Here is a 12,993-nt window from a genome sequence, read left to right on the forward strand (position 1 = left end):
GTCATATACGGAGGGCTATTTACCCCTTAGTGAAAAATTGTCAATGTGCATGTGCGCAGTCGAGATTGGCTTCTTCGGAAGGGGCAAGGTTAAATAACTTGGCATTCATAGGTATATCTGCTACGCCAATGAAGTAATAACTAGCGGGGGAAATGCCCACCTGAGGCCGACAGAAAAAAATAGACAACCCAAGACTTTTTGGCACGGCCCTCCTACATAAACTCGCCAAGGGAACAACAGACGCGTTGATTAATTCCGATGAGAATCTATTTCTACAAAACAACCTTAAGCAGAACCATGTTTGGTTGCGTCGTCGGGTTTGCTGCCGATGGGACCACCAAACAAATCCATGGCGTGATTTCGGGTAAGATATTTGTAGTTGCGGTAGCGTACACAGATGGATGACTTGTTTGTGTTTACGCAATCTGTAACATTCCATATCTTCCTGTAAATTGTTGCGTGCAAAGAATGAGAAAAACAAAAACACTGTGCACATTCTTATTTCAAAATACTCCCATTTTTGTAGGGGAGTTCGGAGACAATGTTTGTGAATAAGGAGGTCCCATTTTCAACACGAATTAGACCCTGCAGAATGACGAAGTCGTATTTCAATATTGCTGCTTTCCTGTGTCTTTCAAAATTAGTTTTTACAGTGATATTGATTCAATTTGATATATATTATAAGTGGATATTTCTTTTAACCCTAAAGTCCATGAATATATTGTATTGTTTCTTGAAACTTTCACTTCAGTGTCCATTTTTATGACACATCCAAACACACTTGCCCGTGAACGCATTGTGCTGCTAAATCATATCCAACATAAAAAGATCCATAATCACACGTCTTACGAATAGGCCTACATATTGTGATTATTTCTGCAGAGATTTAATCGCGATCCAATCATGCCACCAATTTCCTGCAAAGTTTGAAAAAAGTTGTTACTCTTTTTAATGACCCCTTTCCATATGGGTTGCAAATTCGCAATTCCAAAAACACAGCTGCTGTCATGGCATGGTATCGTGCTCTCATATTAACGGTGCTAATAACGCTCTGTTAGCAGCCCATTTAGCACAACATTTTCATATCAAAATGTAAATGGTAAAACACAAAACAAACTTTAAAACATTTATACCAGAAATAATTTCAACAATAAATAACCAACATCTGAAAGCAATATGCCCCAAAAATTTCCCAAAATAAAAACAGTACATAAAAGTACAAAATAATTGAAAAAAAAAGAAAATATTTCACAACGAAACTAAACGCAAATCATTAGAAAAATTCTGAAACAACTTTGTTGTAATAATACTTATTTTTTGTAATTTTTTGTAAAAGAATTTTCTATTGATTCGCGTTGAGTTTGTTTGTAAAAAAACGGGTGGTCAAAAGGGCCAAAATCGGCCAAAAGGGTCAAAATTAATTTTACAAACAATTAAGTATTATACGTGGGAACCAAATTTTTTGACAGCTGGTACGTTGTCGTGTTTGGAACTATACCTAACTTCAGCCGTCAAATTTCTTTCCACCCCTGCGCAGCAAGTGGTTCAAAGTTAAATAGCTCGTCCGTAAGCCGAAATGCTAAGTTTGTTTTTTCACGGCCGCGTTAAGCGTATGTAAACATTATTCTTTAATTTGTAGCCTACTACGTAGTTCACTCCGTTTTGGGGTCTATACGTGGTCTTTGGTTTGGTGTTTTTTGTTTGTTTGTTTGTTTGTTTGTTTGTTTGTGTGTTTGTTTGTTTGTTTGTTTGTTTGTTTGTTTTGTTTGTTGGGGTGTTGGGGGTGTTTGCTTGTTTGTTGGGTTGTTTGTTTGTTTGTTTGTTTTTCATTTTGAGCATTTTTTCCCTGAGATTTATAGACTCGGTTGAGTTTGGGCCATCTTGAAGTCATATATAGCAATTCCAATATACCCCTGAGGCCATAATCCTAGATTCTTTTTACTTTATCCTTAGCCATTGTTACTTTACAGTGCCGACCGTACCTTTATTCTTGTGTACCGTATTGAAAAGCTGCACAGTGCGCGAAAACAACAGTAAGGTCAAAAAAAGACTCCGATTTCTGGTCATGAGCTTGGTCCAAAAGTGATGCGGTGACACGTTTTTTTTCCTTAGACGTGATGTACATGCTCATATACTTTAGAGCACACGGCCTTGTTACTACAAGAAGTGTGAATTAAGAACTTTGAATTAATAAAAAGACCATAAAATATGACGAAAGGCAATGGTTCAGTCGTCTTCTATTCTGTTTCAGCTTATAAGAAACAAGCTGCATTTAACATATTAGGGAAAAAGTTCAAAAAAAATAAATTCTCCTCTCACTCTAATCTATCTTTGTTCTTGGCAAGTGACGAGGCATGAGTTGTTACATGTGTTGTCATAACGCGATGGCTGTCGCCAATGCATGCACTTCATGCGCATGTACCGCCACTGCCTCGCCGGCACTGAAATAGATTGGCCCCTCACGGTTTGTTGCTCAAAAGCGTTTTCAATTTGTATACTTACGCAGGACGTAACACTTTGTTTGTCTGGGTCACAGACGTACGTGGGCCGGGGTCCGAATCAATTGGCAATGGCCGAAAATTACACCTAGTATTTGGCAGTATCCACGGCTAGTTCCCATAGAATCATGCATGATATCAAGCCGCAGCCAACTGATTCGGACACGGCCTTCGTGTAAAGATAAACGAATGACGTCATCTGATCAGAGTACCCGACTGAAATGTGTGGAGGCCTAGGGATGCATTCCACCAAATGGTTGTAGGCCCTATTTCCGCGCGCGAGCTCATTAATATATATTTTTTTACAATACGACAGGCCATAATCAGGAGGCATCATAGAAATATTTCTATAAATCCCGAATTTAGGACTGATAGTTTCCAGTTTGGCGTATTTCTTTCACAAAAAGCCCTAAATTGCTGACCTATTTTGGATAGAGGCGGTCGGCTACATTCAGAAATGAGCGCTTAGTTTTACTGCTATTTTGGGGTATCGTCGTTCAAAGGCGAATAAAAAAGATTTGGCGTGGCTAACCCCCGTAAAATTGAAGCGAAAAATGATCTTCTGGCCATAATCTTGAATTTCCAGTGAAAAAGACGGAGGCCATTCTCTTCACGAGAATCAACAGCGGAGCTATTTCGGTCCGATTTTGCACTGTATGAGCGCGTATTTGGTGTAGTGCAACCCTAGGGGGATTCCTCTACCGTGTATATTACTAAATCCCACCCATCAAAAACACGTTAAAATTACGCGGTAGCAGAATTCCTGCCGATCAAGTAAGTTTGGCGGCTTTCGGAAAACGTTTTTTGCAAAATAAAAAAGTCTTTACTTTGCTGATGCGCAGGTCTACAGCGACGCGCGCAGTGACCAGAAACCGGAGACATTTTTTTGCCTAATGTTGACATTGAATGTGAATGTCACACAACTGATGTCAAAGCGATCAAATGAGTTCCTGTGGGTAGGATCGTTAGCGTCATTAAGGCCATTACTTTTGGCGTTGAAAACGAGACAGAATGGTGCAGGAGGGGATATCAACGGAGATCCGCTACTTCTCGGGATTGTTTTTGCAAGAAAGAAGACATTATGACAGTCTTCACATTTTTTGGAAAGTCTTTGTTGTGTATGGGCGTACGGTCAGTAGAAATGGAGTTCCTGTAATTAAAGGGGGGCTTAGCTCTTAGCATCCCCTGAACCCTTCCCAGATAGAAAATAGTTTATTAGGATACTGTCGTGGAATATTTTAAAAACATGAATTTCTTGGGAGTGTTCGAGGAGACCGGCTTCCGAAATATTTGAAATTTTCAGAGCTCTTCGATGAGTGGCACTCCCCACACCGCGTGCTAGTTGCTCCCAGGGCGTGGCGATTCAATACCAACAAGTCTTCCAGGATTTGTAAGATATTGTTGCATGGGCTCCAAAGCCCTCGAGAACAAGTGTACTGTTAATTATAACAGATATCTTGCTTTGCTTGTTGTTTAATGTACAAACCGGTACACATGATGTTACTGTAGCACCGTGGTTTTCGTGTTGTATACGAAGATACAGCGACGGGCCACTTTCGAAAAAATCGAAAATCTTTCTTTATGTTATGAGAGCTTGTATGAGGGCTGTGGTCTCAGAGCCTGTCCTCATTTCTATCTCACCTTCCCACAGGTATTGGGAATATATTATTCAGCGGGATTTTCACAAAAGGCTCCCGAAAAGTCTTAGAATATGCATTGAGGGGAATTTGAGCCTCTATGTCCTCAAGCAGGCGGTGGGTCCCACATTGCAAGCTCGCCTCGCACGCTAACCAGAGTTACTTTTTTTTTTCAATCAACCATCATTCCCTCTGCTGATAAACTCCACCTTTATTTCAAGACGTGTTTAAAATGAGTTTTCCTACTGTGCCATTGCAATTTTGGTGACTGCGATTCACTCACATAACGACGACCGGTATTTATAGTCTATTTTGGACGCTTCAATGAAAGACTCTTTTTTGCCAATAATTGGTAGTGGTGGTTTTTTTTTTTACAGTAAGGAGCACACGAATAGCACAATCGTAAGTGTTTTCATCCATCAAAGCCCTATATTTGTTGATCATATGCGGAGACTGCAATACAGTCGCATACTCTTTCTGCTTAAGTGAATTTAAATAACTTCTATGACGCACATACATCCGGGTTTGAACACGTTCCACTTTTTGGCACATTTTTCGAATGTATGCGAGGCAACTTGTATACTTAAAGTGAATAGTCGAGTCAGTCTGTACATCAAAATAATAGCCAAACTTCACATTGCGAAATCGCAAGATTTGGGCAAGTTTTTTTTCCTACGAACCTTCGGGGCTTTGTGCACTAGTCGCCTTGCCTGCTGATTGGTTAGGCCTACTCGTGTTTCCATTCCAACCTTGATTCGAGCTGTCCAGGATTTTCGGGCTGCAACACACCGTCAGATCAAAACTTTGAGAATGCTTCATGTCGTGATTAATTCAGAAGGAAGAAGCCGGAAGAAGCCAGTTTGAAAATTTGGATCGATGACTGTTGTTGCGAAGAAGAAGAGATCATGTAATGGAAAGAACGACAAGTCCTGAGGAAGTGTCCCTAACCATCAACATTAGGAGTATCTCTAATGGATAACCGAGAGAAGTTTCAGAGCAAAGATAGACGTGTTCTGCTAATCACAGTGGCCTACCTGAGGCCTAATAGTGAAGACCTTCTGAGAAAGTTTATAGTTTAATGGAAACCCCAGACGTCTTCTCTCGGCAAAATGCTCAATTTGCAACAATAACGTAGGTGTAAGAGCCTGTATTCTGTGTTAGAAAGGTCTAGGTAAGAGTCATTTTATGTGAGAGGTTTGCATGAACTTGCTATTTTTGAAAACCACCTAGGAATTTACAGTACACTGTATGAGCATACTCCGACATTGCTACTTAATGAACGATTCTGAAATCTTCAGCTTTCATTGAAATAATTGTAATGCGAATGCTTTCTTTTTTTGTCAAAGTCAATCCGTTGGTGGAACAGAAATGGTGTTGTCTGATGATCAGCCGTAATACTTGTTTCCTTCAAAACACTCATGCACTTTCAAACTATGTCTGCAGTAGAATGGTTGGTACATGTAATTTCATCAATATCACATTTGCGGCATCATTTTTGTTGACGAAAGAACTTTATGAGTCATCAGTATAATTCCCATTAACATGTGTCAACTGAAGACATGCATGCATTCGCTCTTCCGCCGGCTTTGAGCAAGGGCCTTTCATGTCTACTATAGTGCAGCTTTAAGGTTGAGACAATAATATCCGTGAAGTCGTTCTAAATTGTCTTGTTTGCTCCGGCGAGATATCCTTGATTTGGATGCCCCGTCTACGGTTACACACTTCAGCTGATCTACAGCCTTCTATTCCACCCACGCCGCCATGTACTGTCCGCCTATACCAGATACCAGCAACGCAGCAACCGTAAGATTTTTTCCTGGTTACGGCTCGTTAGGGTCCGATGAAACAGACTTTTTTTCCTTTTTAAAAAATATTTCATTCCATTTTTAGTCATTTACTTATTTATTTTGGGGAGGGAGGGATCTCCTTGTAGTCAATTCAAAGCACTCGTGTTTGCATGAAATGGAACACTTTAGTTGGGAGATTGCCTCATTGAAAAGTATATTGTTGTCGTTGTTTTCGTCTTTGTTGTGATAGCAAGCGAGAGAATTATCCATTAGTAGCATAACTCCTGGCGCTGAAGTTAAATCCTTGTCGGCAAGTGGGGTGAAGATGACCAAGATCCTAAAATTACCCTGTCTCGGTAATTCAAAAGGGGGGGGGGAGATACCATATTGCAGTAAGGTGCGTTGCACACGTAACAGATATAGATATATATAAATATACTTGCGAAATCAAGTGCATTATTACCTTTACAGCAAAACCTTGGTTTGAGCGTTTTTGTATTTTTCTTCTCTATTCGTGGTGTTATTTAACACATTTTGGTCGTAAGAAAGATTGGAAATAATTTCACAACCTGTATAAGGTTCCATTGTCGAGTCTAGTCATCTTCAAAGACGAACAATTTAGTAATTGATAATTGATGCTCTTCTCACTTTATGAACATTGTAATAGGGAATAAACAGCATAATAGCGATCCTAATGTTCACAAATAACTGGAGGTTTAGCTTTGCATAGGAAATGTAAATGTAATCAACGCATATCTTGTATTAATACACGACGTCAATAAGAAATCAAACAAATGGAAGCAAACAATAAAACAAAACTAAAATTTGAGGGAAAGACGTCGCGCGTCCTACCTTTTGTGGACATTTTTGATTAAAGCATTACCGGTTGTACATGTAGTTGTGCAAACAGTTGGCCTCCCATGGTGTGTGAAGTGGAAAAACGATCCCGTAAAATCGCGAAAGACAATAGCCTTCAGTGGACTTGAGGCTTCCGCTGATCGCGCGACACGTCGTAACCGATCTAGTGTGTAGCGCAGGTTAACCCAAAATCCATCACAAGTGGCCACTGGCGGTCCTGTGTTTTAAAGTCAGTTCCTTCTCGTCTTGACTACATTTGCAGGATTTTTCTAGTATCGGCTTGTATCAATTTACCCACTTGTTTTCACCCTTTTATTTTTCCAATCCACTTTGAAAACTGTCAGCAATAACACTCCACGAAAACCGCAGCACTATACCAAAAATGTTTCTTTTTCTGCTTGCTTTACGTTGTTTGTGTGCGTTGATAGGTGCCAGACCGACGTCATATCAACATAAGCATCCTTATAATCGCACTTCCAATGAATCTCATACCTGTTTATTTTGACCAAAGACGCCACGCTATTTTCCAGTGTTGTAGTCGAGTACTTTCATTTATACGGCCAAATATTGAACTGATTATGTAAACAAAGCTTGAAATCGTGGAAATAATGAATGCACAGGTGTATTACAAAACACATCGAAGGTTTTTAGACTCTCACAGTTGTCTGCAATTCGACGATTTGTTTTAGGACCAAACTCTTTTCTCCTTAAAACTTATTTTATTTTACCAAAATGTGTGAGTGTCTGAAGATTTAAATTTATTGTGTATTCTTTCCTTTGTACATTTGTCTTCCTGACAAAGATCAATGTCACAGGCTAATTTGGCGACCGGGATTAATAACCATTTCTGCAGTGGCACTACCCCCGTGCATAAGATAATAGTACGCTCGCGTTCGATGCCTCTTTTACCAGGCCGCTCCGTGCAGGAGCAGAATATGTCATGCTTCGAGGATTGGTATGAATATTGTTTCTTGGAGTCCATAGGGCCTAACAAGAGAGTACCTAAACATAACCTCGTCCCCATGGCATGGTGTGTGCAGTACGCCCTGCTATCCTTTCCCACTTAGGGTTTAAATACTTTGAATATCCAAAATTTTGTAGACGTATGTAAATGAGGAATAGTCTGATGTCTGACTGTGCTTTTAATCAGCGTTCGTTTGAAGGCGCCTTTCCATATGAACGTTTTTTGGGTGCGTTGCACACACGATGCGTTACACTCTCACGGACACAAAATTCGACTCCGTTAACGTAACACACGGATGCGTTGTGTCCGGCCGTCAAAATTGCATCGGGAGTGATTTTGACAGTTACGCAAGGCTTGGCGCAAGTGTAGACGTGTTGGTGCTTTAGTATGCAATGTTTCATGTTTAATAAGAGTGAATTCTTTTCAGCGTGTTGTACCGAGGAGCACAACATTTTCAAAGATAAAAGGTCCAAGTCTCATTGAACCAATATGCAGTATTGCATTTTTCATATTTATAATCAAAATAGAGAATAATAGGAGATTCTTTAGAAGGGAAATTGGGCGTAATAATTCACAGCAAACGTGAAAACAAGTAATATGCGTTGGAATAGTCACCAAGTACACGAGATGACTCGTTTTCCCGCTGTACCTGCACCAAATCAGGATACAGGAAGACAGTCTGCGCGTCTTTGGATGAGGGCAGGTAGCGGGAAGGCGTACGGCACGCACCATGGGGATGAGGTTGACCCGAACCATTAAAAACCTTAGTTAGCTTGCATGACTAGCAAGGCTAAAGTGTTGCCAGGGAGTCGGTGCTTCTTAAAATTTCCTTTTGACGATATGTAGCATATGCACTTACAAATAGCGTCTATGCAACAACTGAAAGTTATTAGGCATAGTTACACTTGTTACTATTGTCTCCAGTCCTTGTCACTGTGCCTTAGCAGAAGTGATTGTCATTGCTATAGATACTGAGATTGCTGATAGACTTTATGTTTTTTCTTGAGGGATACCTCTAATGCAAAATGCAATCACTGACATGAGCAGCTGTAACAACGAAGGCACTCCGTCTCGTCTCTGGTCAGTACATATGGCATTATGTATAGCTTGCATCCAGACACGCAGAAATCTCCCCCATTTCAAAGTTAAGGATTGAAAAGACGATGATGTATCGACCTTGGGAAACAAATATCCCGGTTTTATGATGTGCCCTAATTGTTTGCTCTTTTATACAATGGTTTGTATCGTTTTGAGTGGAATAATGTATTTTGATTTTGGTCGTTTAATGGTAAATGTTCTAGGTGTATTGTACAGTCTGCTGTAAGTTTTCCCAGGAAGAAAACTTCCTCAGGTAAGGAGGGTATTTGAACTCTTAGCTCAGAATACGTCACTAAATAGACAGAACTCTAGAATTGCCAAGAACTGGGTCAGGTCAGCACGGGTGTTATAGCGCGTGTGCATAGTTGGTGGGTGGATGTACCAGACGAAACCGCCGGTAGTCACGTAACTGTGGGGCTGGAGGGAATATGTCCTCCCAGTGGAAGTCTTTCTTGCCCTCTACCACCACACGCACCCGCTTGGGATGTCCCTCCCTTTTTGAATTTTGCAATGTACACAACTCTCAGAGTATTATCTCTTTACAAAATTTAGAAGCCATTTACCGTGCATGCCGAAACCACGCTCGTGAACATGTGGTTCATGCGCGTTATACACCTTTTCAATCAGTAGAGGGTTTGCTTGATCGCCATCTTGCAGGCCAGTGCTTTTTTTCACATCGTTTATGCACAAAGGAGATTCCCCTGTGGAACGGAATTGCCCTGCAAGATGGCTACCATGCAGAGCCTCTATAGAGGGTACTGTAATTTGCCAAAACGCATACGCATCTTAGACATTCATGCGTGCAAGAGTGTTTTGCCACCTCCGTGTAAGCGTCGTCTTAAACAAGTTAGTCACTGCTCAGTTGTTTTTTGTGCCCCTTAAAAGAATATACTGCACCTCGGTCGGATTCCCCTCTGGAGAATCGCCCACACAGAGGAACGAATACATGTGGTGATGTTGAAATTACGACATTTTGCCTGTATCACAACCTCATTCTGTACCTCATTCTGTACCATTAGACGTTGGAGTCATAACCATTAAAAATAAAATGTACCATTTGTATTTTTATCTGTTTCAGTTTCCATTTAGCGCTTTATATTCATCGAAATACTCCGTGTGCGTCAGTCGCGTAGCTAGGATTTTAATGCATGGGGGCAACAAAGGGGCACCAGCATCTTATGGGGGCACCAGCTTTCATTTTGTAGTGTTTGTTAGCCTTGTTCAGTATCCGTTTTGTTTCAGTTGGGGGGCACCTGGGGGGCACCGGGAATTTGTAGGGGGGGCACGTGCCTTCAGCCCCCCCCCGGATACGCCACTTATGTGCGTAACCTATAAACTATCCCATAGTCGGGATTTCAACCCAAAAGTAGGCCGATAACCCGAGGAGACAGGTGCTTAGGTCTATACTCGGGAGGGACGTTATGAACTCATTTGCCGGAGTAAATCCTAGGGTTCACTCAGAAATCAAGAGCATATTATTCGAGACAATGTTTGCCAGCAGGTATGGTCCCAGCGGCGCGTGTATATTTGCAAGCCTTCCGCTACTAATTTGCTCACACACTCGTAGGGATGGTTTCTGGCCCCTGTGCAGCCACCGGTACACCGATTCCATTTCCCAAGTTCACAAGCGTTTGGTACATGAGTATACATGAATTGGGTCTCTTGTCACATCCTTCTCCTAACTTTAAAATGGGTCAAACAATTCCTTACTTTGACATTTACTAAGTGCTGCCTGGCACGGGCTCTGTCCCCCTATCCCACAGCAAATAATATATCTGGAAATCATCTGGCCGTGCATTCGACGAGCTTGATAGGGCTTGGTAAGAACAGATTGTATGACAACTAAAAGCAATATTGTATTATTTTTATTTCATCGCAATTTAACACTAAACAGAAGCAAAAAATTCAAGCAAACCCAAACAAACAGAAAAAATAAAAAAAGCCTTAAAAAACACTGCGTTGACATCTGAAACTGATTATCAATCAAATTCCACTTTAGTTAGTTTCTTTGTCCAATAGAATTTTGATTAGGACTTAACTTCTCTGTGTTTTTTAAAAATACTTTTGCAATAATTCTAGAGTCGGTAATTTGGAGTAATGGTCTACAAACAGTTTTGAGTTCGCATACAAAATTTGCTTCGCAAGCCGCGCCCTTGGGGGATATTGGGTAAAAAAAAATTGGATCCATTTTACAGTTTTGCATCCAAATAATAATTGGCGACGACTTTGCACTTACGTGTCAGACTCTCTGGGGAAAAGTGTACCACCGCGACTTCCGCTCTGGGAAAAGCTTGGCACGCAGAGGATTACCTTGGCCATTCCATTTTGTTTCAGGACGCATGTAATTCTTTGGCAAGCAAACGAGGGGCCGGGCTTGTTTCACTCTTTTACTGAAAATCTTTATCTCGAGCAGGCCTTTGCCTGATCGCAATGCGGAAACTCCGCAAAGAGTTGGATTGAAACTTCTTCTAAATGCGCGAAATGAAAAGCAAAAAATCACTGTATTAAATTGTTGGCTGTTAATCTTTGGAAAAAATACAAGAAATGAATCTTTTTCGGTTTTTGTGAAATCGCTTTTTGAAAAGCTTAAAGGTAAGAGATGAAGACTTACAGTGAACTCAAAGATAATGGCGATTGTTTAACGGCCCACTGTAAGAGCGTGAATATGTGTCAAAGTGAGGTGGGCCAGAATGTTGCACTTTGTATGAAACCGATCAGGCTTAACGTCGCTGACGACAGAGTCTCACGTTCCGTGGGCTCTCGAATCCCGAACCAACAATACCATTTCAAAACTATTCTATGTCAGTTCTTGTAAATTTCCACATTCAAAGTATACTAAAAACAATTCAATTGTATCATGGTAAATGAAGTTTGGTCTACATTATCCCACGTAACAGTATAAATGCAAATACACAAATACTGAACTTAAAATAAGAGTAAATAATATTTGATAAACAATGGGAGGGAAAAGGGCGGAGGCAACTTTTACTCACCTGTATGGCAAACGCATAGTAACAGGAAGAAGAGTGCCGTGCATACATTAAGGCGCATCAAAGTCCCTTCAGTACAAAAAGGCATTGTCTTGTCGGAGGGCATATGAACGGAGGACAGAAACCGGACTTCGATACTGATGACAGAGGCTTGTGTCTGAAGCTCAGTGGGGGAATGGGTTTTGTGTGTGTGGGATAGCTAGCCGACCACGTTAACTTTCACTGGTATCCACAGGCGGGGAATCGTCAAAGCATGTACAGGAACCAAATGTGTGGCGGCAAAACCAAAATAACTGGCCAATCCGTGCGCTGCTGCTTCAGCTGAGCACTGCAGATATGCTCGTCCGAGAGTGGTGTTGGAACAACAGTAATGAGGACAATAATGGCGATCACGACGGCTCAGGTGATCTTAGGAACAACCTTTTCTCGGTCGTAATTTGAATAATTGCGCGTGAAGTATCCATAATAAAGACCGGCCACTCTAGAGAAAAAAAAAGTTGTCACTAACACAGCGACTAAAACCTTTTTTAAAGAAGGTCACATTTGGTGTTTATATTTTCGGTCTCCTTTCTTTTAAACACGTACCTTAGGTCAGTTTTTAAATCATAGTTTTGCCACGAATTCTTGTAGGTTTTAGTTTTTTAGTCATGTTTTCCTCGTGTTTCCTTGCTTTTCCCCTTTTGGTTTTCGATCTTTGGCGGCTTTCCTAAAGCAAAAGTTGCATCAAAACCCTTGCCAAACTTTCCGAAATTGTTAGTCAATTTGGAGTTGTTCGTTGAACAATAGGAGGCGAAAAGGAACTGTTTTTGAGTTAAAACTACGGACTTCACACATACCAACAAAACCAAATGACCAAACCGCGTTTACAGGTTTGTCATCTTAACTGCTGAAGGCAAAAGACTCAATCATAAATGACCCTGTTGCAGCGCTTTGAGATTTTACTTAGCAACATTGCCACTTTCTTAATACATCTTTTCAACATTTGGAGTGCATCATGGGATTTGGTGATAAACAAGCATTGCTCTTTGTTCGCAATCCTTTAGAAACAAAAAATTCAGTTTCCCCCTAATTAATAGCTCGAAATCAAGCTAACCTCTTTCACACATTGTCGCACTGAAGATTTGAAATAAAGCTTACCAGAAAAAAGTAGGGATTCCATTG

At 40.8% G+C, this 12,993-nt stretch overlaps 1 protein-coding gene across 1 annotated transcript in view; it reads right to left on the reverse strand.

Annotated features, from left to right (window-relative positions):
• The window catches only part of LOC110991075 (uncharacterized), an 18,254-nt gene extending 6,042 nt beyond the window's left edge, over positions 1-12,212 (reverse strand). Inside the window, exon 1 of the mRNA XM_022256210.2 lies at positions 11,836-12,212. Within this exon, the coding sequence (XP_022111902.2) occupies positions 11,836-11,938 (103 nt within the window). The 5' untranslated portion in view covers positions 11,939-12,212. The remainder of the gene's footprint in view (positions 1-11,835) is intronic.
• Positions 12,213-12,993: the final 781 nt, after the last annotated feature.

The sequence above is a fragment of the Acanthaster planci genome, linkage group LG03 (genome assembly GCF_054643075.1).
Source record: "Acanthaster planci isolate LZ-2023a linkage group LG03, COTS_SCS, whole genome shotgun sequence".
Taxonomy (NCBI): domain Eukaryota; kingdom Metazoa; phylum Echinodermata; class Asteroidea; order Valvatida; family Acanthasteridae; genus Acanthaster; species Acanthaster planci.